The following is a 27,603-nucleotide window of genomic DNA, read 5'->3' as shown; positions in this document are numbered from 1 at the left end:
GCCCTAGTGCTACTGTAACTTCACTGCCCTGTGAAAACATCCTAAATTAGCCTATAGGGATCCCCCCCAGGACTACTACCTCCAAACCAGAGGAAGCATGTGGAGATTTAACACACAACTCCAGGGTGTGAGATTCCATTAAGGGACCATAGATTAACGTCATCAGCTTGTCAAATAGTGCATGTTCAGGTGGACAAGCCTTTTCAGCGCATATATTTTTAAAATATATGTTCTCAATAACTTACCAGGTTAAATAAAAGGTCACTATTATACTGCATATTTGCCTAATATAAACTGTGAGGGTTTCACAGTTATTTACATATGTGAGAAATATGTAGCATTATAAGAGACACACACACACAGACCCCCCCACCCCCACCCTCCAGGCAAAACTATAAAACAAATTGATATTACCCCCTTAATTTACTCAAATTTTCCACAGATTTAGCATCAGACCATAAGCTTTTACAAGGAGAGACCCATAAAATAGAGGGCCTACTCTATATAGTGGCTAGTGCAACACCAAAATCACATGGCTCTGTCTACACTACAGCATGGTTGGTTATTGTGTGTTATTGTTTTGTATCTGCAATGTTAGCTATATTTGCCAAGTACAGGTTGGGTGTTTGATGAGGGGAGAAGGGTACTTACAGCAGCCATGGAATTCAACTGGTCGATATAGAACTCTGGCCAGCTAGTCGCACCCTTGCTCTCTTCTCCCTCCTGAAACAGAAAAGACAGACAGACAAAGGGTTACATAAAACACACACACATTCCTTCCAAACCACATAAACGTTTAATATATTTCCCTTGACCATCATATCATTATCCAGACAAAACCCAAACCCTGTATTGAAAAGTACAGTGCATAGCCTGAGAACAGAGAATACCTCCAAGGCCTTATGACCCCTATATAACCTGACCCACTAGCGTGTAATTGCAGCTCAACTCCTTCCAGTGACAGTGGAGTGTGTGAGCTGGACTGCCCTCATTAATTTCCAGCCTAGCCTCCCTTTGGGATCATAAAAACCACACCAGATATGTACTCTCTGGTTCTCACCTGGCTCTCAGTCTCACAGAATGCATAAGGTTGCTGTGCAGCCTAATCTCATGGATTCTTATAAATCCCCTGTGTATCGCAGGCTCAAGTCGTCCATTTTGTCTTAGGTTTTGGCTGAGCATGAACAGTCTAGAGTAATGTCCAGTACATGCCTTTTCCCTCCTTAGTTATGGGTTCTCAACAGATGGTAGTATTTGTATTGTATAAAAAGGTTAATGATCTGAAATAATGCCATCTACATTTACTGCAATTGGGTAATTTTCTATGTTTAGGCTATAATCTGCTACTGCTCCTCTTTAAATCACAGCGTACGTTTGGCCAACACTGACCAGGATCAAGCCCAGCCTTCAATGCACACGTTCTTTCAAACATTCTTCCACAATCATTTCAAAAGAGAAATTATTCTATTCTTCATTCTTTCTTCCTGTTCAGTGTCCTAGTTCCGTATACTGTCCAGTCCCCTGGCACCTCATAATTGAAGCCTTTGAGTCCCCACAGGAGTGGTTAGGTAAGCAGATTTAATGGGCTACTGGGTGAGCTGCCCACCCACACTTCCCAAAGCTTCCCAGACTAAAAAACCAAACACTAACACCAGCACACCAAAGACTGGGCTAGTGAAATGAGTGTGTGGCTTTTCTCACAGGCTTAGCAATGGTCAACACAATATCCCATTAAAGGGGTCTAGAAATCTGTAAAAACAAAGGAGCTGGAGCACTCCCTCTCTCTCCCTGATGAGGTGTTAGTTACCCAGATTCCCATCCATCCTCACCACATGAGCAATGAGATAAGGATGAAACCAGAAAATATTTCAGAGGTGGCTATATTTCAGACTGCAGAATTTATTAAAATAGTTGGGTTTAGTAGATCTTTATTAAAAAAAAAGTATGCAGCCAAACAGAATGAGTGTGCTCGCATACTCCCTTAAAGGACCTTCGCTTGAAAAACAAGAAAAAAGCAGAAATAGTACCGTTTGTCCATTTTGAGATGCCATAGCCAGTATACACTTCCTCAAAACAGTCAGTATTAATCCAAGATAACTCAAGAAACCTGTCATTCATTTTGATGTTTTTGCCGATGAGATCTTAGTGGTGCAAACATCTAAGATGTTTGGTGCAGTATTTCTCAAAGAAAAAATGTGCATGAAAACTTTATTGAAGAATCCCTACTGTTGTCTAATCACAGATTAAGGTACGCAGACTTTGGCTCAGAATTTGGGCTTGCCTTTAGAAAAAATGTGTGCCTGAACAGCTGAAAAAACCCTCACCCAAGTCAAAAACATCACAAAATGGTGTCATAATATATGCACAAATTCTTCTGAAATGTTTCGGCTGGGAAGCATGTGGACGACTTAAGGAGTGGGTCAGCAGGAATGAGGACAGTAGTATTGACCACTTGTGAAATGTAGCACTGTGCTGCTATATCTCCCAGTACTTACTGGAAGACTGGTAATCTTGGAGCTCGCTTTGTAGGTCAGTAAGACATCACTGCGACCACAGCGCACTTGCTACCCCACATTGACCACCTTGGCAGTTATCATGGCTGGAAGGTTCCGGCCAACTGACGATGAGATCTACCCGGGAATCCCAACTGAATATTGCTTAATTTCACTATTGTGTCACTTGTCTGATCAACAACATTGTACTTACGCCACAATACCAACCTAATTGACAGAGTGAAAAGAAGGAAGCCTGTACAGAATAAAAATATTTCAAAACATGCATCCTGTTTTCAATAAGGCACTAAAGTAAAACTGCAAAAAACGTATCCTGAATCCAACACAACACGTCACTGAGTACCACTCTTCATATTTTCAAGCATGGTGGTGGCTGCATCCTGTTAAGGGTATAAAAACTAGGGAGTTTTTTGGGATAAAAATAAACAAAATAGAGCAAACAGGCAAAATCCTAGAGGAAAATCTGGTTCTGTCTGCATTCCACCAGACACTAGAAGATTAATTCACCTTTCATCAGGACAATTACCTAAAACACAAGGCCAAATATACACTGGAGTTGCTTACCAAGACATCATATTGGTGGCCTAGTTACAGTTTTGACTTAAATTGGCATGAAAACCTATAGCAAAACTGGATAACAGCTGTCTACCAATGATTAACAACCAACTTGAAAGAACTTGAAGATTTTTTTTAAGAATAATGTGCAAATATTGTACATTCCAGGTGTTGAAAGCTCTTAGAGACTTACCCAGAAAGACTCGTTGCTTTAAATCGATGCTAAAGATGATTCTAACATGTATCAACAGGAGAGCGCAAATTCGATATTTCTGTATTTCATTTTCAGCACATTTGCCATTTCTAAAAACATGTTTTTACTTTGTTATTATTGGGTATAGATTGGATTAAATATATATTTTTCTCACCATTTTAAATTCAGGCTGGACCTCTGTGTGTACTTTAATCTGGCAAGACAGCCAGGATTCTGTATTCACATATTTATCAGCTAGTCGGCCAGGACAGATGAGAGCGTCCTTCCAGGAAATGTATCCAATCCATTAATGAGGAACAGCACAACTCCAACGTTAGGGTTAATTTTCTATTAGAGGGCTGGAACACTAGGAGAGGGCTTTGATGTGTTGACTCAACGGAATTGGGGCAAGGAGGTGGGGATTGGAAGGGGAAGAGAGGGGGGCTTGTGTTGAGTCTCTCCCGCTCTCTCTCTCATTTGTTTCAATTGAAAATATTTCCCACACACTAGCAGCGCTCAGCAGACATTCCCTCTGGATACTGTAGCTAACATACACAGAGAGCAAGAGAGATGCACACACACACACACGGTCTCTCTCACACTCAGACACAATACAAACAGAATCAAAACACATGGTTACATTAATACTAACTACTAGTCAAGGGGCCTTAAACCTACCTTCTTTTTGCTACAGTACATCTGCCATTTCTTCTCAGCTGGCAGGGCAAACATGACTTCCCGGTGTTTCCCTGACAGGTCCAGCTCATCCTGCAAGGTGAAAGAGGAACATTGTACTGAGTTAGAGGGTTATTAGGCATCTCTGTGCCTGACACTGTCACGAACCTGTTGTAAGAGGGACTATTAAATATTTCTTGATCGATGTGAAACCTGTATTACGATCATTTTAAGCTGATAGTGTCTTTGAATGATCTTGGCATTGTGATTTCTCAAAATATATATATTTTTTAGCTTTCTGACTTCAAACTGGTTTTGTGAGTAAGATGGGAAGTAGATTGATCAAATTATACAATAATAGTGAAGACATCAAAACTATGGAATAACACATGTAATCATGTAGTAACCAAAAGAAGTGTTAAACAAGTCAAAATATATTTTAGATTATTCAAAGTAGCCACCCTTTGCCTTGATGACAGCTTTGCACACTCTTGGCATTCTCTCAACCAGCTTCATCTTGAAGGGGTTCCCACATATGCTGAGCAAATGTTGGCTGCTTTTTCTTAACTCTGCGGTCCAACTCAACCCAAACCATCTCAGTTAGGTTGAGTTCGGGGGATTGTGGAGGCCAGGTCATCTGATGCAGCACGCCATCACTCTCCTTCTTAGTCCAATAGCCCTTACACAGCCATGCTGGTTGAGAGTGCCTTGAATTCTAAACAAATCACAGTGTCACCAGCAAAGCACCCCCACACCATCCCACCACCTCCTCAATGCTTAACGGTGGGAAATACAAAATGCGGAGATCATCAGATCATCTACTCTGCGTCTCACAAAGACAGGGCGGTTGGAACAAAAAATCTCAAATATGGACGGTACTGATGCAATCCGCCTGGTGTCGAAAACGCCATCTTCTCCCGGGAGGAGTCTGCCAACGGTACCTGCCAATATCCTTTGGTCAGGTCAAGGGTGCTGATGTACCGGTCCTTTCCCCAATCGGTCGATGAGCTCATCCACCCTCCGCATAGGGTAGGCATCGAACAAGCTTATGTCGTTCACACCGCGGAAATCTTTACAGAAGCGCAGGCTACCGTTCGGTTTGGGCACCAACACGATGGGGCTGCACCATGCACTGTGAGACTCTTCAACGAGCCCCATCCTCAGCATAGTCTCCACTTCCTGTTTCATGGCCTTCCTTCGGGCCTCCAGAATCCGATATGGCCTCTTTCGTATCGTTTCCCCGGGCCGGGTATGCATGTGGTGTTCAATGAGGGTCATGCGGCCGGGCTTCTTGGAGAACACCGCCATGTTCCGATCGACGAGCTCCCTGAGCTCATGCCTCTGGGCTGGCTCGAGGTCCTCATTGGTACCGTTGGCATTCTGGGCCCCGACCATAACACGGCCAAGGCTGTCCTCTCGTGCCATTTATTGAACTGGTTCACGTGGTAAACCTGCTGAGGTTTCCATAATTGACAGGTCCCAGCTTCTCATTCACCTCGTAGGGCCCGTGCCATATTGCCAGGAACTTACTTTCGGCCGTGGGGATTAAGACCAACACCCTGTGTCCCACCTGTAATTCTCAGGGCTGGGCTCCCCGATTGTAGACCTGGGCTTGGGCGCGTTGGGCCTTCTCGATATGTTCCCTCACGACTGGCCATATGGCTGTCATCCGCTCCCTCATCGTCTCAACGTGCTCTACCACGCTGTGTAAGGGGGTCGGTTGGGCTTCCCACACCTTCTTGGTGAGGTCCAGTAGGCCGCGTGGCCTCCTCCCATAGAGGAGTTCAAAAGGGGAAAACCCCATGGAGGACGGGTACTTCTCAGATTGAGAACATTTATGTGGGGTAGTAGCTGGTCCCAGGAGAGGAGAGCACACAAATCTTTCTCCTCCCTCATGTGGTACCCTTCCTGCAGGCTCATCCTGACATGACCCTCCAGCATGACAATGCCGCTCGTTCTGTGTGTGATTTCCTGCAAGACATTAATGTTAGTGTTCTGCCATGGCCAGCAAAAAGCCCGGATCTCAATCCCATTAAGCACGTCTGGGACCTGTTGGATTGGAGGGTGAGGGCTAGGGCCATTCCCCCAAGAAATAAACGGGAACTTGCAGGTGCCTTGGTGGAAGAGTGGGGTAACATCTCACATCAAGAACTGGCAAATCCGGTGCAGTCCACGAGGAGGAGATGCACTGGAGTACTTAATGCAGCCGGTGGCCATACCAGATACTGACTGTTACTTTTGATTTTGACCCCCCCCCATTTGTTCAGGGACACATTATTCCATTTATTTTAGTCACATGTGTGGAACTTGTTCAGTTCATGTCTCAGTTGTTGAATCTTATGTTCATACAAATATTTACACGTGAAGTTTGCTGACAATAAACGCAGTTGACAGTGAGGACGTTTATCTTTTTGCTGAGTTTATACACACACACACACACACACTCCATTTAGCAGGTTGATTTTATATGAAGTCATTTACTCATGTGTGCATATATTTTACGTATGGGTGGCTGGCCCAAGGAAATGAACATGCAATCCTGGCTTTGCAAGTGCCGTGCTCTATCAGCTGAGTCATACAGGACAGCTATGAATGCTCTGTGTGTGTGTTTGTATGCCCCATCCATATGTGTCTGCTGTTCCCAACATCTAAACCAGCCTGCAGCGCCATTGATCCACTGTCTGGTCCCTCTATATGTTTGTCAACAATCATCACTTACAGCCAAACATCCCTGCAATATCACATCATTATTGACATCCCATTGGACAGATTCCAGACAGGACAGGATGGCTGCCAAGTGGGATATCAAAGGATTATTTATTACATTACGCGTGACCAGACAACACCCCATTTCTATGACAACACCTATAATGCATCAGAATTCCTGTCGGGACTGGATCAAATCGCATTTCATTTGTCACATGCTTCATAAACAACAGACAGACTAACAGGAAGATGCTTATGGGAACTTCCCAACAATGCAGGGAAAAATAGAAAAAAAACATAGAAAAAATAATAACGAGGAATAAATAAAACATGAGTAAAGATAACTTGGATATATTTTCCCGTACCCGTAGGGGGCCTTTTTCCTGGCCGTCATTGGAAATAAGAATTTGTTCTTAAATGACTTGCTTGGCCCTCCGTTAGTTAAATCAAGGTTAAATAAATAAAAAATATAAAAACACAGGGCACCAGTAGATACAGAATGCACATATAGTTGGGGCTAAAGTGACTTGGCAACAGGAGAGATAATAAACCGTAGCAGCGGTGTGTGTAATGAGTCAAGAGTTAATGAGTCATGAGTCAAGTCAAGCGGGTCAATGCAGATAGTTAGATAAATAGTCCGGGTAGCTATTTAGAAGTCTTGTGGCTTGGGGGTAGAAGCTGTTCTAGATCCTGTTAGTTCCAGATTTGGTGCCTCGGTATTAGTTGTCGTGGACACCAAGGAACTTGAATCTCTGGAGCCACTTCACTACAGCCTCGTCGGCCCTCCGTTTCCTGTAGTCTACGTTCAGCTCTTGCTAACGTTGAGGGAGAGGTTGTTGTCCTGGCACCACACTGCCAGGTCACTGACCTCCTCCCTATAAGCTGTCTCATCATCGTTGGTGATCAGGTCTACCACTGTCCTGTTTTGTCAGCAAACTTAATGATGGCGTTTGAGTCGTAGGCAGCCACAAAGTCGTGGGTGAACGGGGAGTACAAGAAGGGATTAAGCACGCAGCCTTGAGGTGCCTCCGTAATGATGCTCAGTGTGTTGGATATGTTGTTGCCTACCCTCACCACCTGGGGGTGGCCCGTCAGGAAATCCAGGATCCAGATGCAGATGGAAGTGTTCAGTCCCAGGGTTCAGGGCTTAGTGATGAGCTTCGAGGGCACAATGGTGTTTAACGCTGAACTGTAGTCAATAAACAGCATTCTCAAATAAGTGTTCTTCTTGTACACGTGGGAGAGGGCAGTGTGGAGTGCAATAAAGATTACATAATCTGTGGATCTGTTGGGGCGGTATGTGAATTGGAGTGGGTCCAGGACACCTGGGATGATGGTGTTGATGTGAGTGATTACCAGCCTTTCAAGGTTATGAGGCAAAAATAATTTAAACAGTCCCTGTGCCCAAGAACGCCAAGGTAACCTATGGTGGTCTGCTTGAAACACATCAGCTACGGAGAATGGTCTGGAACTGCTTGTGCTCTCATGAATGGTTCATTGTTGCTTGTCTCAAAGCTAGCATATAAGGCATTTAGCTCGTCTGCTAGGCTCGTGTCACTGGGCAGTTCGCTGCTCGGTTTCCCTTTGTAATCAGTGTTAGTTTGCAAGCCTTGCCATGTCTGACGAGCATCAGCGCAGTCGTAGTAGGTGATGTCATATCCTGTGTTTAATCGATTGGTTGCTTACTGTGTAATCTGCATTGCCATTGGCTAGTTATGACTGGTTCATCCAGTCATCCAATCTTTTTCTTGTATTGACGCTTTGCCTGTTTGATAGCTTGTCAGAGGTCGTAGCTGGATTTCTTATAAGCGTTCCGGATTAGAGTCCCACTCCTTGAAAGTGACAGATCTAGCCTTTAGCTCAGTGCGAATGTCCTGTAGCTTAGCATCCACTTCATCGGACCACTAGTACTTCCCGTTTGAGTTTTTGCTTGTAAGCTGGAAACAAGAGGATAGAGTTATGGTAAGATCTGCCAAAGGGAGGGCAGGGGAGAGCCTTGTATACGTTTGTGTGTGGAGAAAAAGGGATCTAGAATTTTTTTACCTGTAGTCTCACTTATGACATCTTGATAAAAATTAAATAAAACATATTTCAGTTTCCCTGCACCTAAAATCACCAGCCAAGAGAAGAGCTGCCTCTGGGTGGGCACTTTCTTGTTTGTTTATGGCCCTAAACAGCTCATTGAGTCTGGTCTTAGTGCCAGCATTGGTTTGCATTGATAAATAGAGTGCTATGAAAAATATGTTGGTAAATAGTATGGTTGGTCTGCAGCTTATCATAAGGTATTCTAAACTCAGGAGAGCAAAAACTTGAGACTTCCTTAACATTCGAGATTGCGCCGCAGCAGTTAACACAGACACACCACTCCCTCCCTCATCTTACCCGAGGCTGCCAACCGGTCTTGAAGATGTATGGAAAAGCCAACAAGGTGTATATTATCCATCTTCTTGTTCAGCCACGACTCTGTGAAACATAGAACATTACAATTCTTCAGGTCCTGTTGGTAGGACAGTCTCAAACGGAGCTTGTCCAGTTTGTTCTCTAGTGACTGTACCTAGAGGCGGTTTATTTACTTGTCAACAAAGTTTGGTCGGGATGCCGGCTCATCTGCATCTTTCGCGCCATCTCATCCAATTTTGAGTCCCGGTGATTAGGGCCTTGTGTCGGAGTATGCAGAACGTCCAGAGCTGCTGACTCGTTGAAGTAGAAACCGGTTAGTGATCGCTGTTCTGATCTCCAGATGCTGTTTTCGGTCACACAAAATAGCAGAATTGGTCAGGAGCCAGAAAAACGGCTGCTATCCACTGCAACGCCTCTCAGTTCATTCTCAAACCATATGTTTGGGTGCTAATATATCAACTTCATGTGTAAGTTATTACAGGTCAACTATCTCTCCCCATAACAGCACAGTGATGACGGTTGAGGACGTGGAGAAGGAGTGAAAAAAAGACAACAACAAAAAATGTTTTGACCAACAGACAGCATGAAATGTGGCTAACATAAAACCCATCAAAACAGAGTAGCTAAATCAGAGCAGATAGTTCAGTGTGAACAACAGGCATACCAGAGAGAAAACATCACTGCCAGATGCCACAGCTCTTCTCCAGGTCTGCCAAGCTACAGGCCTGATCTTATCCAGACGAGACTTGTGGAGCCCCAAGTCAGAGACACACAACTGTCTGGTGCATCAAAGGACAGACGCAGTGGTGTAGTGGAGGGTATACACTGTATACCCACTTATTTTCAGTGGGCATTGCGTATACTCACTTTTTAAACATATAAACATATAAACATATAAACATATTTTAAACATATAAAAGTAGTGTCAAGGATGTATATGTCATATCAATTAATAAGGTTGATGGAACAGGAACAGATCAGAATGTTCTGGATCAAAATGTTGATCAACTATTATTTCTTCACATTTTAGGCGCAGAATTGTGCAAACTGCGGTAGGCCTTTGCGCAAATGTTCCAAAAATGCAATTTGCGGGAGAACACAGTTCTAAAATTTCGCACCACACATGCGAGCGGTTTAATGGACAGAGATGGAAATATCTGTTAGAAATGTAGAAAGAGGGGAGATCTAAAGATGCAACAACTATCATGGGTTGCGAATATGACTAGGATACTGCATTTGGCTGTTAGACAATGAAAGAAAGTTGAAAGAAAACCAATAGAACAGGAGAACTCTTTACAAAATAATGAGGAAGTATTTATAAAATAATTGTCTCAACATTTCTATAGTGGGATTTTGGCTATAGGCTACTTTGAACCAAGACAAGACATTAATATGAAGTAAAAAAGTCCAAGTTTCAAACAATTAAGGAACAGGAAAGACATAGCGATGCTAATGATAGGCCTAACCGTCGTCTGCTAGATAGAGAGACTTTCCCAAAAAGTAGCTACAAAGTAGCTTATGCCTGCCTACCTGGCAGAATGATATCATGATTTGCATCAATCCAGTGACCATCTGTTTTGCAAACTCATGTGCTACAGAAACCCTGCTAACTAAACCACAGTGCAAGGTGCATGTGCACTTGAATTAAAAGGGTAACTACTCTCAAAAATAAAAGTAGTCTCACGATGTGGTTTAAGCATTGTTATGGACTGAGAACATCCAATTTTGTTCTTTTTCTATTAAAAAAGTGTTACTTTGAGAGCGAAAACCTGTTTCAATAGTAGAACTACTATTAGCATACTTGCACAGTACAGCTTGGCTGACTGGGAAAGACCAATATGGGATTCATCATTTTAGGGCATTCAGAATGTATGTAACTGTTTCTTAAATAAATAAGACAGGAAGTACCCACTTTTCCAGGCACCACTACATCACTGGACAGACGGAAGGAATGGAGGACTGAAATAACTTAGAGATAACGAGAGAGCTTCCTAAATCATTTTTCTGCTGACCTTTGAAGTAATATAAATAACTTAAAAGAAAATAAAAAAATGCCGCTCTCTCTATGTATCCTGTATTACTCTTCTTCTTTCAAATATGAACCAAGTGGATGGTTGGCGACATCCCCTCGTCTATTAAGGCACCTCCACCTTTGACAGTTTTCTTCCGTTTCGTGCCTACTCAATATGACCCAAGCCAAATTTCCCTCATCCAGAGGCATAGAGCTGGGGTGTTTACCATGCTGGAGTTTAAGCTGATACTGTTTGACATCTCTGTTTTGGCCCATTGTGAGAGGTCCAATCAGGACACAATGGCTGCAAATGGACTCTCTGTAGGAGTCTTGTTTGGCCGGTGCCTGGGACAACTGACTCAGTCGGCAGAGCGCGTGGAAGCCCTGCAAGTCGAAGGGCCAGACTACTGCTGGCGGTTGCTGCTGCTGGGTAGGGACAAGGACAGGCACCATCATGAACTGGTAGCCAATGCCTGCACAAACACTCACTGGCCCCCTTCTCAATGGAGTCTGCAGAGCTAAATGAGGATGAGCGTGTCTCACTCATGGTAGCTAACCCTTTAATGGATCAATAGTGAGAGTAATAAGGGGATAACAGAGAGCTTGGGATTATTAGGATGAGCACTAGGAAGAAGTTATTCTCTATCCCTATAGAGGCATGAGCACTGGGCCTTTGTTGACCCTGTGATGACCATACAAAGAGGAAGCATTGGCCTCTGAGTTTTCTGAAGTTTCCTTCATCTGAAACACTATTATTGCAACCCCCCTCCAAGTCTCTGATCACAATTTCCCTCCCTCCCTCCCTCCCTCCCTCCTCCAACCCTACCCACTCAACCATAACAATCTTTGCTCTCCCTCTCCCGTTACTCTCTCCTCTTCCATCCTATCATCTCTACCATATGCTATATCCTTCTCTCTCCTGTCTCCTGATTCTGCCTTTTCAACCCTACTCACCTCCCTTTCCGCATCCTATGACTCTCACTGTCCCCTTTCCTCTTGGCCCTCACCTCCTGCTCCGTGGCTGAGTGACTCACTGCAAGCTTACAGAATAGGGCTGCGTGCAGCTGAGCTGAAACGCAGGAAAACTAAAGTTCCGGAGGACCTATCCCTTCTCTCTACCTTCTCTTCCTCTGTATCCGCTATTACGCTACTTTCGATCACTCTACATTTCAAGCTTCTGCCTCTAACCCTAGGAAACTTTTTTCCACCTTCTCCTCCCTCCTTAATCCTCCACCTCCTACCTACCTCTCTGCGGACAACTGTCAACCACTTTGAACAGAATGTTGACGATGTCCTTTCCCAATTCACTCAGCCTACTGAGTCCACTGGTCCCACTCTCACAGAACTTCCCTATGCCTTGACCTCTTTCTCCCCGCTCTCTCCAGATGGAATCCTGCAACTTGTGATGTCCCGCCACCCAGCAACCTGCCCGCTCAACCCCATCCCCTCTTCCCTTCTCCAGACCACATCTGGAGACCTCCCATTACTCACTTCCCCTCATCAACTCATCCCTGACTACTGGTTGCGTCCCCTCGGACTTCAAGAAGGCCAGAGTCGCTCCCTTCCTCAAGAAACAAACACTCGACCCTTCTCACGTCAAAAACTACAGACCGTTATCCCTTCTTTCTTTTCTTTCCAAAACACTTGAGCATGCTGTCTCTGACCAACTCTCTCTTTATCTCTCTCAGAACGATCTTCTTGACCCTAACCAGTCAGGCTTCAAGACGGCTCACTCAACTGAGACTGCTCTCCTCTGTCACGGAGACTCTCCGCACCGCCAAAGCTGACTCTCTGTTTTCCTCCTCCTATATTTATCCTCTGCCCTCGACATTGTGAACCATCAGATCCTCCTCTCCACCATCTCAGGCACTGCACACTCTTGGATTGCATCCTACCTGGTAGGTTGCGCCTACCAGGTAATGTGGAGAGGATCTGAGTCTGCACCACATGCTCTCACTACTGGTGTCCCCCAGGGCCCGGTTCCAGGCCCTCTCCTATTTTCTCTATACACTAAGCCACTTGGCTCTGTCATATCCTCACATGATCTCTCCTATCACTGCTATGCAGATGACACTCAACTACTTCCTCAACTACTCAACCTTTCCCCCTTCTGACACCCAGGTAGCAACCCGCATCTCTGTGTGCCTGGCAGACATCTCAGCTTAGATGTCGGCCCACCACCTCCTCCACTACAAGACCATGGTGTTTGCCTACGGAATAGCAATGGAAACTAGCCCTCCCTACCTTCAGGCTATGCTCAAATCCTACACCCCAACCAGAGCACTCCATTCTGCCACCTCTAGTCTCTTGGCCCTCGCACCCCTATGGGGGTCAGCTCCCGCTCAGCCCAGTCAATGCTCTGTCAGGGCACCCCAAAGATGGCTTCCTCCTGACGCTAAATCAGCAAAGTTCCTGCCAATCTTCCGAGAATGTCTGAAACCCTGCCTCTTCACAGAGTATCTTAAATGAATCCCATGGCGCCCCAAAAAAGTCATGTCTTCTCCTACTAGCACTGACTTTGCTGATAACTACATTATTGAGGTTGTTTCACCAAACGAATTGTCGCTCTTGATAAGAGTGTCTGCTATGCCTTTATATTGCTGTCAAGAAGCATTGATTATGCTGGAAACAAGCTAACAAAGTATTTCAGAGGAAATATATCAAAAGCGAGCTCCTCCCTTAGTGAGTATTTATGAGTCCAAATCACACAGCCAGGCACTGAAAACAGAGTTGAAGAAAAGTAAGTGCAGACCTGGCCACTTCGCCTTCAAACATGGCCATCCACGTATCCCCACATATGATTAAGCTAGTTAAATACTTCACAGTCCTGAAAGATTTTGATTCGAGTGTAATCATGTAATAAATGAAAGCCATAAATGGCCAGATCCCTTTAGTCATCTATACTGTAGAACTGAACCAACTACCAACCAGCAGCTCTTAAAAGGATACTTTGGGATTTTGGCAATGAGGCATTTTGTCTACTTCCCCAGAGTCAGATTAAATGGTAGATACCATTTGTATGTCTCTGTGTCCAGTATTAAGGAAGCTAGAAGTAGTTTCTCAAGCCAACTCTAACTAGACAAAGGGCCTCATTGCCAAAATTCCGAAGTATCACTTGAATGGGCGAGAGAAGCAGAGTAGAGCAATAGAATGAGACAGCAGTTCAGCATGGCATTGGGCCCAGCCCAGCCCAAGAACAGTACGTACAACCAGCTCAGAGAACATGGCATCCAGCTCCTCTTCAAGCGGCATGGGCAGGGAGGGCTCCATGGTCTGTAGGATGAAGTTACTGTCATGGCGAAGGCGGTAGGTGATCTCCGGGTGATCACTCCCTTTAAAACAGCAGAAAATATCGGAGAGGCCCCGCCCTGGACGCTTGCGAGGGGCCATGGCGGCCAGGGTTTGGGCCCTTTCTAGGGAACGTTACCGTTTTTCACCACGGCTCCCTGTAGAAGGAGACAAAACAGATTGTTAGTGGAATACATGGTGGAGTCATTTAACCAGGTTATTAATTTGGCTTCTGAGGGTGTGATATATGTAAATTCTAACCCTGAGGGTGTGGTCTATATCACCCCCCAAGGTGTGGTCTATGTCACTCCCAGAGCATGGTGTATGTCACATGATCTATGCCATGGGCAATTCCACGGTCACAGAATGAGACGTACAGTGGGGCAAAAAAGTATTTTGTCAGCCACCAATTGTGCAAGTTCTCCCACTTAAAAGGATTAGAGAGGCCTGTAATGTTCATCATAGGTACACTTCAACTATGACAGACAAAATGAGGAAAAAAATTCAGGAAATCACATTGTAGGATTTTTTATGAATTTATTTGCAAATTATGGTGGAAAATAATTATTTGGTCAATAACAAAAGTTTATCTCAATACTTTGTTATATACCCTTTGTTGGCAATGACAGAGGTCAAACGTTTTCTGTAAGTCTTCACAAGGTTTTCACACACTGTTGCTGGTATTTTGGCCCATTCCTCCATGCAGATCTCCTCTAGAGCAGTGATGTTTTGGGGCTGTTGCTGGGCAACACAGACTTTCAACTCCCTCCAAAGATTTTCTATGGGGTTGAGATCTCCAGGACCTTGAAATGCTTTTTACGAAGCCACTCCTACGTTGCCCGGGAGGTGTGTTTGGGATCATTGTCATGCTGAAAGACCCAGCCACGTTTCATCTTCAATGCCCTTGCTGATGGAAGGAGGTTTTCACTCAAAATCTCACGATACATGGCCCCATTCATTCTTTCCTGTACACGGATCAGTCGTCCTGGTCCCTTTGCAGAAAAACAGCCCCAAAGCATGATGTTTCCACCCCCATGCTTCACAGTAGGTATGGTGTTCTTTGGATGCAACTCAGCATTCTTTGTCCTCCAAACACGACGAGTTGAGTTTATACCAAAAAGTTATATTTTGGTTTCATCTGACCATATGACATTCTCCCAATCTTCTTCTGGATCATCCAAATGCTCTCTAGCAAACTTCAGACGGGCCTGGACATGTACTGGCTTAAGCAGGGGGACATGTCTGGCACTGCAGGATTTGAGTCCCTGGCGGCGTAGTGTGTTACTGATGGTAGGCTTTGTTACTTTGGTCCCAGCTCTCTGCAGGTCATTCACTAGGTCGCCCCGTGTGGTTCTGGGATTTTTGCTCACCGTTCTTGTGATAATTTTGACCCCGCGGGGTGAGATCTTGTGTGGAGCCCCAGATCGAGGGAGATTATCAGTGGTCTTGTATGTCTTCCATTTCCTAATAATTGCTCCCACAGTTGATTTCTTCAAACCAAGCTGCTTACCTATTGCAGATTCAGTCTTCCCAGTCTGGTGCAGGTCTACAATTTTGTTTCTGGTGTCCTTTGACAGCTCTTTGGTCTTGGCCATAGTGGAGTTTGGAGTGTGACTGTTTGAGGTTGTGGACAGGTGTATTTTATACTGATAACAAGTTCAAACAGGTGCCATTAATACAGGTAACGAGATGAGGACAGAAGAGCCTCTTAAAGAAGAAGTTACATGCAGAAATCGTACTTGTTTGTAGGTGACCAAATACTTATTTTCCACCATAATTTGCAAATAAATTCATAAAAAATCCTACAATGTGATTTTCTGGATATTTTCTCTCATTTTGTCTGTCATAGTTGAAGTGTACCTATGATGAAAATTACAGGCCTCTCTCATCTTTTTAAGTGGGAGAACTTGGTGGCTGTCTAAATACTTTTTTGCCCCACTGTAACAGATGTTTCACTTTAAAAATGTATGTCAAACAAAAACCAATGATTGCAAAGTTAAGCAAACCATACAGCTTTTAATGACATTTAGGATGACTTATCAATTTCCACAGGAAATTTAACAAAAACACATTTACTTGAACAGGGCAGAATGACGGAACAAATAGCACAAACGGTCATTCTGCAACCAAACTTTGCATCTGCATTGTTCTCAAAGTAAATGTGGGTGGCTGAGTTAAAACACAGGCCTAACAGTGGAGGACCATCCTCCTCAGTGAATTTCATAAAAATAAAAATTGTAAAACTTAAAGTTATCCTTTTTAGAAAAAACTATACTAAACATAATCATGTCACCAAATAACTGATTGAAAACACTATTTTGCAAAGGTCTACAGTAGCCTCAACAGCACTCTGTAGGGTAGCACCATGATGTAGCCGGTGGACAGCTAGTTTCTGTACTCCTCTGGGTACATTGACCTCAATACAAAACCTAGGAGTCTCGTGGTTCTCACCCCCTTCCATAGACTCACCCCCTTCCATAGACTTGTAATTATATATTTCAGAGGACGTCCTCCAGCCTATCCGACTTCGAGGCATGAACTGATATGTTGGCCAACCAATCAAAGGACCAGAGAATTAATCTAGTACTGAAAGCATCAGCTACAGCCACCTAGCACTGAAGTATAAAATGTGGTGAGTAGTTGACTCAAAGTGAGAGAGAAAGACAATAGTTGAACAGTTGAACAAATACATTTCTTCGCCCCAAAAAAAGTTAACTTTCAGTTTCACTTACTTAGCAAGCAAATGCAGCCAGGTAGTTTAGCCTACTGAAACACCCTGATCAAACAGAGGGATGATATGTTAGCTAGCTGAGTTTCCAACACAACACTGGAAGATAAGCTTTTGGTATTACTAATTTATTGCCATCATGGAACGCCGGTATAACTGCTTACTGACTGTACAATAACATTACTGCATGATTGTAGCAAGTTTACTAATGCGTTAGCTCTATTAACAATGCTGACTTTGACGTTACTTTAGTTAATATGGTGATAACGATGTGTGTAGCGGTTTGGCTTGGAAAGGTTTTTTCTCCTGGTCACATACAGCTGTGTTGTGCATTGAAGTCCACAAGTGAAGGGAAGAGAATTAATACAACGTGGCTGTTACGAGAGTGAACTCTGTTTACGCGTGATCAGGGGGTGTATTCATTCCGCCGATTCTGTTAAAAAAACATTTCTTAAAACTGAAGTAAACGGAACAAAACAAGGATAAACATACCTGAATTTTTCCAATAGAAACTCTTGTTTGCAACTTTGGACTAATGTTTACACCCTATATCAGCTAGATGCAGGCAAGAGTGTGCAAGGCGGTATTGAATGTCAATGTCTCACCTCAAATGTCTCTCGACCTGTGGTCACCTACGCTGTAAACTTTCATTCATAGGCTAGGTTGTAGCAACCTCAGGTTGGCTATAAGAAAAATGTTAGTATCATGTAGTAGCCTAAACCTATCGTTGTTACATTGAACTGGGTGAATGGAATATGAATGAGCGTCATCCAACATGCTCTAATAGAAATAAGGCCATGCTCATTAAGAAAAAAATGTGTTCTCCCTCACCTTAAAACGACACTAACCACAACTGAGGCCTAAATGTACTGTTATACATCCAGACATCCTAGGACTCCAAATAAAGAGACAGAGAGTCCTGTATGTCAATGGGAGAGAGCCATTACTGGATTAATGTCTTCTGTATAGAGAAAACACAGTGCAGATTGTTTTTTATTTTTTTTAATTTCACCTTTATTTAACCAGGTAGGCTAGTTGAGAACAAGTTCTCATTTGCAACTGTGACCTGGCCAAGATAAAGCAGAGCAGTTCGACACATACAACAACACAGAGTTACACATGGAATAAACAAAACATAGTCAATAATACAGTGGAAAAAAAGAAAAGAAAAGAATAGACTGCATCCAATTTGATGAGTAGAGTGTTGGAGGCTATTTTATAAATGACATTGCCGAAGTCGAGGATCGGTAGGATGGTCAGTTTTACGAGGATATGTATGGCAGCATGAGTGAAGGATGCTTTGTTGCGAAATAGGAAGCCGATTCTAGATTTAATTTTGGATTGGAGATGCTTAATGTGAGTCTGGAAGGAGAGTTTACAGTCTAAACCAGACACCTAGGTATTTCTAGTTATCCACATATTCTAAGTCGGAGCCGTCCAGAGTAGTGATGCTGGACGGGCGGGCAGGTGCGGGCAGTGATCGATTGAAGAGCATACATTTAGTTTTACTTCTATTTAAGAGCAGTTGGAGGCCACGGAATGAGAGTTGTATGGCATTGAAGCTCGTCTGGAAGTTAGTTAACACAGTGTCCAAAGAAGGGCCAGAAGTATATAGAATGGTGTTGTCTACGTAGAGGTGGATCAGAGCAGCAAGAGCGACATCATTGATCTATACAGAGAAGAGATTCGGCCCGAAAATTGAACCCTGTGGCACCCCCATAAAGACAGCCAGAGGCCCGGACAACAGGCCCTCCGATTTGACACACTGAACTCCATCTGAGAAGTAGTTGGTGAACCAGGCGAGGCAATCATTTGAGAAACCAAGGCTGTTGAGTCTGCCAATAAGAATGTGGTGATTGACAGAGTCGAAAGCCTTGGCCAGGTCTATGAATACGCCTGCACAGTAATGTCTCTTATCGATGGCGGTTATGATATCATTTAGGACCTTGAGCATGGCTGAGGTGCACCCATGACCGGCTCTGAAACCAGATTGCATAGCGGAGAAGATACGGTGGGATTCAAAATGGTCGGTAATCTGTTTGTTAACTTGGCTTTCGAAAACCTTAGAAGGGTAGGGTAGGATAGATATAGGTCTGTAGCAGTTTGGGTCTAGAGTGTCTCTCCCTTTGAAGAGGTGGATGACCGCGGCAACTTCCCAATTTTTAGGAATCTCAGACGATATGAAAGAGGTTGAACAGGCTAGTGATAGGGGTTACAACAATTTCGGCAGATCATTTTAGAACGAGAGGGCCCAGATTGTCTTGCCCGGCTGATTTGTAGGGGTCCAGATTTTGCAGCTCTTTCAAAACATCAGCTATCTGGATGTAGGTGAAGGAGGAATGGGGGAGGCTTGGGCGAGTTGCTGTGGGGAGTGCAGGACTGTTGACCGGGGTAGGGGTAGCCAGGTGGAAAGCATGGGCCAGTCGTAGAAAAATGCTTATTGAAATTCTCCATTATAGTGGATTTATTGGTGGGGACAGTTAAAACGGCAGTGTCTAATTAATTCAGTGAATTAGATAAAAGCAAACATACCCGCTTTAAAATATATGGGTAGATAGCTACCTCACCACACGGACCAGAACATGTCTCCCCTCACAATCCTCAGATTGGTTTAGGGGCCTAGCTACAGTGGCTTTTTATGATTATAAAACACACACACAGAGAGAGAGAGACAGAGAGGAAGCAATATCATGCCGCGGGGCCTCAGCCTGCCGCATCCCTCTCAGTGACCCTACACAACAGGACCAGGATTTATATCCAAACAGGGGCACTGTGGGGATTAGTGCACTGACTGGGAAGACCCGCTGCTTCTCAGCTCAACTCACTGTGGTTCCTGGTTTTCATGTTCATGTACTAGCAGCAGGCAATAGACACACACACACACACTTCTACACTCTTCACATACGCTGCTGCTACTCTGTTTATGATCTATCCTGATTGCCTAGTTGCCTTAACCCATTCCTACTTGTATATATTACTTCTAATACCTCATACATTGACTTGGTACCAGTACTACTTTTATATCGCCTCGTTGTTGTCTTTTGTCTTACTATTTTTATTTGCTACATTTCTTACCTTTTAACTTTGCATTGTTGGGAAAGGGCTTGTAAGTAAGCATTTCACAGCAAAGTCACAGATTGAATCTGAGTTTAAGCAAAGTGATTTCTAAGTTCCAGACTGGGCCAGTAAGACTAATGGCAGTATGTTAGTCTTTGAAGAGGGAGAGATGTGGATGTTATGAGTGTAAATCATGCGACTCGTATCTATGAGCTTTGATTAAGCAGGAACCAGAGACTCAACTCCTGTTGAGAGAATAAGATTAAGAATCTAAATGAAAGGAGAAAAGCAAAAGAAAACAATATCACCTCAGAATTGTGCTAAACTGAAAAGTTCCATGAATATTAACTTGTAAATGAGGTCCTGGGGTTAGCTAACAGAAACCAGGACTGGCCTGAGAAGCCAATCTAACAACCGCAGGAGAGGAAAGTGAAACCCAGCAGTCTGTGATAGCAGACAGTGTGGTCCCCAGTGAGGTTAAGTTCCGACTGAGGGCAGTCTACTCTGTTTTGGGTTCATTCACAAAAATCACAGTGAATCATTTACACAAGGTTAGATGCTCTCAATGTTTCTCCTCTTAGAGGTCGATTTACACAAGGCCAGAGTGAGAAAGATCAGCTTCCAAAACTCCCAAGGAAGCACTACTCTGACCTTCCACAAAGCACTAAGCAAACATCATCATTCAACATCTTCAGTTACTATAAAGAGGCTTTTCTTGAACTAACAATGTGTGGGTGTGCTAAATCCTGTGGATCTGTACAGTAGCTAGGCTAAATCCTGTGGTTGAGTAGCTAGGCTAAATCCTGTGGTTGTGTAGCTAGGCTAAATCCTGTGGTTGTGTAGTTAGGCTAAATCCTGTGGTTGTGTAACTAAGCTAAATTATGTGATTGTGTAGCTAGGCTAAATCCTGTGGTTGTGGAACACACATAACTCATACAATCCACACCATTGAAGTCTTGGAGTAGCCTATTAAAGAACAACTTTACCACATTCTTACAGTAGGTATGGACAAATGTGAACAGACCAAACAAGACTAGAAAGGTGAATGACCACTCTTTGCAGCAGGTAGGCCTATATACAGTATGTTGTATATTTGCTAGTATAGGATATTGTAAGATATGATATGTATAATATTTACTAATTTAATTGTTTCATCACTGAATCAACAGCGTACAAAAGGCAGATAGTTTGAACATTATATGGCAATAAAAACAATTGCCGACAAAGTATAAAACAAACACACATCATCTAGAGATGCCTAACTTAAACATGACATAAAACCAAGATGTCTCTCCAGGAAATCAAATTAAAATAAGTCTCCCTCCCCGGCAGTCATTTTAAAAACACATGAAGCGGTCTGTTTATTTATGTGCAACCTTGTCCTTCCTGAATGGACTACCATCATCAGCACAGAGAATGAGTCCCAAATGGCACCCTTTTACTGCACTGCTTTTTTTTTTTACCAGGGCCCCTAGTATATAGGGAGTAGGATGCCATTTGGGTCGCAAACTGAGTGTTTTCCACATGTGCTGGACTCCAGTGAATCTGTCGGTTCCTACAACAGCAGATGATGTCCTTGTGAACTTTACACGGTCCATCTTTAGAAAGGGAGATGTTCTGTTCCAGAGAACTAAAAAGGAAAACGAAAAGGAGGGCAGATACTGCAGAAGAGCTGTACTAAGACCTGGATCAGAGCCCATTGGAGAAACCATTCCCACCTCTTACCCAGGTCAGCTTCAGGAAAGACACACACACAGGACAACTTCAGGGAAGCGATACTCTTTGAAGCACAGCCATCAATAAACACTGAGTTTCTCCTCTCCTTTCTCTTTCTCATTCCTTTCTTTTTTCCTTACTTTTATTAAAGACTAAGCACAAAGAGTCCGACTGGAAAACTTTGAGGGATGGGGATTTTTAATATCTTCCATTTCAAAGAGCAGCTTGTAATAGTCAGGATGCTGATAGCAATACTAACTGATGCAGTTACTTTTATTAGCAGTCTCATTCGTATCCTATTTCCTGTTTATCCGTGATATATGACAAAGGGAGTATACTGTACATCCAAAAGAGGCAATCAGAGAGCATTTTGGGAGATTATCATGAGTGGTCGGTATAGCCTGTATGTTTGCATGTCTGAGCTATACATGAATTCAATTTACTCATGATCCTCCATGATCCAACACACAGTCCCATACATTACACATCCATGAATTCATAATCCCCAATTCACAACACAAACATGCTGATACACCAACGTGCCTCCCTCCCTCTGAGACACTGAGCTTCGGAAGCCACATCTGTTCTGATTGTTGTACCAAAGGTGAGTCAGCAGGAGAAAACAGGATGTGTGCAGTGCCACTGGTTGATTCTCATAGACTCGCTCATTCACACCCACACATGTTCCTACTGTAACAGCCCTTCTGATTACGCTGTACCAGCTGAAAAACACACAGCGACTGAGCTGACAGTCATTCAAATTAGGGTTGGGATCAATTCCATTGAAATTCAAACAATTAAAGGAAATTGACTGAGTTGAAGTGGAATTGTGTCTTGTAGTTTGACTGGTATTGCTGATTCCTATGACAGGCATCTAACTAACAATGCCAATAACAACGAGTATTACTAGGCTATAATTGCGTAGCACTGGGTTGAGGCAAACCCTAAAACAATGTTTGAACAAATACAACTCACGATGTGCAGAATCAAATTAAGTGATCTCGAGATCCCAAAGTGTACTTAGACAACATACCAGGCTGATTGTTGCCCTTAAAGAAAAACCAGATACGCTCAACGTGTTCAAGAAGTAATTATTGGATTCGTAGCTAGAGCTGTTTACACATATTGGGTACAGATGTCATATTGGATACAGGGCCATGAGTTGCATTGTAACCCCTCTGCAAAATTTTTTTTTTTTTAATTATTCCAAAGACACGCACACATCTGAGAACATCTGGCAATTAAAAGTCCTGAACAATCGCAGGATGTTCGTGATCTTTATCAGTCTCCTGACAGGCAGGACAGTTTGATATTCTCTCCATTGCTCAGCCGCGTCAAAGTTCTGATTGCTGTACACACAACACTGAAAGATGACTCACTTGCTCTCTCTGCCATTGCTCTGAGTTAGGGCTTCTGATAAAAGCAGACACATTCAGACACTCCTCTGCTCCCATTTCTGATTATGTTATGTTTATATCTGACTGATTGGAGCATTGTTCACTTGCAGTATGGGCCGGGTTTCCTGGACCCAGATTAAGTGTATTCCTGTTCTAACAAGCACTTTCAAGGGAGTTGATTGAGTCGCCATTGACCAAGCAGTTTAGTCCAGGAATAGGCTTAATCTGGGATTGGGCAACTGGCCTTGATAACCACTAATACAAACTCACTGCACTATGAGCAGCAGCATAGGAGGACTGCAGACAGAGAAGGTGTGAAAGGAAATAAAGTAACTTAGAAGTGTATTGCTCAGCAGCCAGTCAAAGATGATGTAGTTCTAATCTAGACATTAGAGACAGACTGACAGACAAACCACATGTTACACATCCTGCTGCTGCTCATTGACCCGCTGGACCAAACCAACATATACTGTACAGCCAGGAATACACACTGCATTCAGTAAGAATATCTGTTCATCAAGTGTGTGAGGACCATTTGGTCTGAGCATCCATTTTGCCTAAATAAAGTCTGCATTAAAATATTATTCGAAACTCATGGCCTTACCTTATGATAGTTCAGGGCTGTCAGACTCAGGGCAACAATACAATAACAATGTTCTGCCTCCGTAACATTTATGCCCTGTAGGTAAACAAAGCTATAGAACACAGGTGTCAAACTCATTCCACGGAGGACCGAGTGTCTGCGGGTTTTTGCTCCTCCCTCGTACTTGATTGATGAATTAAGGTCCCTAATTAATGGGGAACTTCCCACACCTGGTTGTCTAGTGTTTAATTGAAAAGATAAAACTAAAATCTGCAGACACTAGGCCCTCCATGGAATGAGTTTGACACCCCTGCTAACAACTTAAATGTCACGTAGAAGAGGTTACAACCTCAACCCTTTCAGTATGATTAATATACAAAGAGCAAAACAAGCTTCTTTGGCTGATGAATAATGACAAGGAGTAAACATGCATCATACAGTCTACACCTTCTCTCAGAATCATCAACAAGTGCACAACCATCTGAAAAAATGCTGAGTTGTTCAAGCGTGGTCTACCGATAGCAAGACATGAGTTCCTCCCGTGTTCTCCCCTTCGCCTTGCACAGGAAGTCCAAGTTGAGTTGCCAAAGACCTGAAGTTATGACAGCCAGACAGCAGACAATATAATGCAATCATGTAGATGTATCTTTATTATGATGATGTGGAATGTAGAAACAAGTCCTAATCTATCTCAGCCTGCGTGTTTATTATTTCCCTCGACGTCGCCAAGTCAAATACTGATCTATGGTTCTGTCCCAAATGGCACCCTATTCCCTATAGGCCCTGGTCAAAAGTAGTGCACTACATAGGGAATAGGGTGCCATTTGGGACATATAACTTCTGACCTAAATATAAAACTGGAAGAGGAAAATCAACCAACCATTTTAAAAAAATACACTTAAACTGATGAGATCATAGCACAGACAGGAATCCCATTATACTACTGTGAACACGTTCCAGTGTTTGCATCCCAAATGGCACCCTATTCTCGACATAGTGCACTAACTTCCTACCTTCGTCCTAATATTTATGAATTTCTTATTTCACTTTAGATGTGTGTGTATTGTTGTGTATTGTTAGATACTACTGCACTGTTGGAGCTAGGAACACAAGCATTTCGCTACATCCGCAATAACATCTGCTAAATATGTGTATGCTACCAATAACATTTGATTTGACCTATGGGCCCTGTTCAAAAGTAGTGTACTAGACAAGGAAAAGGGTGCCATTTGGGATGCAAAATATGTGAAGCAGCGTGCTAACAGTAAAGGCTCACTAGAGGCTGGGCTAACCCATACAGAGAGCAGCCTATCCCTTGGGGCTTCCCCGTCACATGCCTGTCTCTGTCTGCTAATGACAGGCAAACCAGAGCCAAGCTCGCACTCCCAGCCCAATGATGTACTGAACTCTATCCAACCATAGGCACTTCACTGCTAGAAGTCCATACCAACGGATGAGAATAAAACACATAATGTGTGTGGGCTTTACTTCCTTTCATCATCAGTCTTTTTGGCCCTGCCTCAGTGGAGAAATGTAAGATGTGCTTAGCTATCATCACCGACACACTTCATCTATGTTGAGATGGAGGTGCACTGATTGATAGTGATTCATACATATACATGATTTACATTTGCAATTAATCTAATCAATCCTACCCGACAGACTTATCCTTGTCATCTGAGAAAAGAGATCTGAAGCTCAGACCCCTCTGATTCCATGTCAACATCACCAACATGGATGGAATGATAAGCTGGGTACTGTAAGAGCATTAAGCGCAGCACATGAGGGCCCTTAGAAATCAGAACGTTTAAGTGGAATCAATGATCCAGCAGCATTGCGAAACCCAGGACAAACTTTTAAGGTTCACATAAGAGAGAGTCAGGCTGTCCAGTACAGTTCAATGAGGTTAGTCAATCACACCATGGGCTGGGTTTTTACTTAATGAACCCAGCAAATCCACTAAACGATTTAACCGGCATCAATATGTAATCAAATGGAAGCAAAGTGTGTCTACCTAGTACTCGTAGTTCGGCACAACAGTAGATACCAGATTTATAAAACACGCACATTTTACCATGTGACACATTCACTCACTGCATGGATGGAAAACTAGCTCATCTGATTGTCAGATCCCATTATAATGGAGATGATCTGGACACCAGCATTGGAACCACTGGGTGAGGAAAGGAAACAAGGACAGAAATAGAGACGCGTGTGTGTCTGTATCTGAGGTAAGGGGCAATTTCCCATTCACAGGATATGAAAACAAACCAGGGCAGCATCCCAAATTGTACCCTATTCCCTATGTAGTATACTTTTGATCAGGGCCCATAGGGAATAGAGTACCATTTGGGACGCAGACATACAAGTCATATAGCCTAGCTAGTGACATGTGTGTTACATTTTGGTTGGAGTTGGGGCCATTTGGAATTGATTTTGATCGGGGTGTTTTGGGGGCTCTCCTGACAGAATGCAATTGGGATCAGATCACTCAGACTACAAAGTGGAGCACTCCAGGTCTAGAGAGTTGCTGAGATCAATATTAGCAGGGTGCCGACAGGCTAATCTGCCCTTATTTCCCCTGGGCAATGCTAAAGGGGTCATAGTTTAAAGCCCCTAGGGGGATGCCTCCAGCCCTCCTCCATCCTTCTCATTAAATAACCAAAAAGGCAGAGAGTCTGGTCCCTGCAGGAATGCAGTTACACACACACACACACACACCTACCTGATCCCTCCCTCTTGTTCAGCAATATCCTAGCTAACTCCCAATGTTATACAGAATGCCACTACAATAGATACAGTTGAAGTCGGAAGTTTACATAGACTTATGTTGGAGTCATTAAAACTCATTTTTCAACCACTCCACAAATTTCTTGCTAACTAACTATAGTTTTGCCAAGTCGGTTAGAACATCTACTTTGTGCATGACACAAGTATATTTTCCAACAATCGTTTACAGACAGATTATTTCACTGTATCACAATTCCAGTGAGTCAGAAGTTTACATTCACTAAAGTTGACTGTGCGTTAAACAGCATGGAAAATTCAAGAAAATGTCATGGCTTTAAAAGCTTCGGATAGGCTATTTGACATCATTTGAGTCAATTGAAGGTGTACCTGTGGATGTATTTCAAGGCCTACCTTCAAACTCAGTGCCTCTGTTTGACATCATGGGAAAATCCAAATAAATCAGCCAAGACCTCAGAAATTAAAATTGTTGACCTACACAAGTCTAGTTCATCCTTGGTAGCAATTTCCAAACGCCTGAAGGTACCACTCATCTGTACAAACAATAGTACGCAAGTATAAACACCATGGGACCACGCAGTCGCCATACCGCTCAGGAAGGAGACCCGTTCTGTCTCCTAGAGATGAGCGTACTTTGGTGCAAAACGTGCAAATCAATCCCAGAACAACAGCAAAGGACCTTGTGAAGATGCTGGAGGAAACAGGTACAAAAGTATCTATATCCATAGTAAAACGAGTCCTATATCGACGTAACCTGAAAGGCCGCTCAGCAAGGAAGAAGTCACTGCTCCAAAACCGCCATAAAAAAAACAGAATACAGTTTGCAACTGCACATGAGGACAAGGATCGTACTGTTTGGAGAAATGTTCTCTGGTCTGATGAAACAAAATACACTGCTCAAAAAAATAAAGGGAACACTTAAACAACACAATATAACTCCAAGTCAATCACACTTCTGTGAAATCAAACTGTCCACTTAGGAAGCAACACTGATTGGCAATACATTTCACATGCTGTTGTGCAAATGGAAAAG

The 27,603-nt window shown here is 43.3% G+C and overlaps 1 protein-coding gene across 3 annotated transcripts in view; it reads right to left on the bottom strand.

The window, feature by feature from the left end:
* Positions 1-27,603, bottom strand: part of LOC139375073 (disheveled-associated activator of morphogenesis 1-like) — a 72,040-nt gene that overhangs the window by 24,054 nt on the left and 20,383 nt on the right. For all 3 annotated transcript variants that reach the window (XM_071116495.1, XM_071116494.1, XM_071116496.1), the window contains exons 2-4: positions 14,261-14,499; positions 3,940-4,029; positions 652-723 (exon numbers count right to left, since the gene is read on the bottom strand). In XM_071116495.1, coding sequence (XP_070972596.1) covers positions 652-723; positions 3,940-4,029; positions 14,261-14,443 — 345 coding nt within the window. In that variant the 5' untranslated portion in view covers positions 14,444-14,499. The remainder of the gene's footprint in view (positions 1-651; positions 724-3,939; positions 4,030-14,260; positions 14,500-27,603) is intronic.

This window comes from Oncorhynchus clarkii, chromosome 19 (assembly GCF_045791955.1).
Source record: "Oncorhynchus clarkii lewisi isolate Uvic-CL-2024 chromosome 19, UVic_Ocla_1.0, whole genome shotgun sequence".
Lineage (NCBI taxonomy): Eukaryota > Metazoa > Chordata > Actinopteri > Salmoniformes > Salmonidae > Oncorhynchus > Oncorhynchus clarkii.
This window is presented reverse-complemented; position numbering and strand designations above follow the sequence as displayed.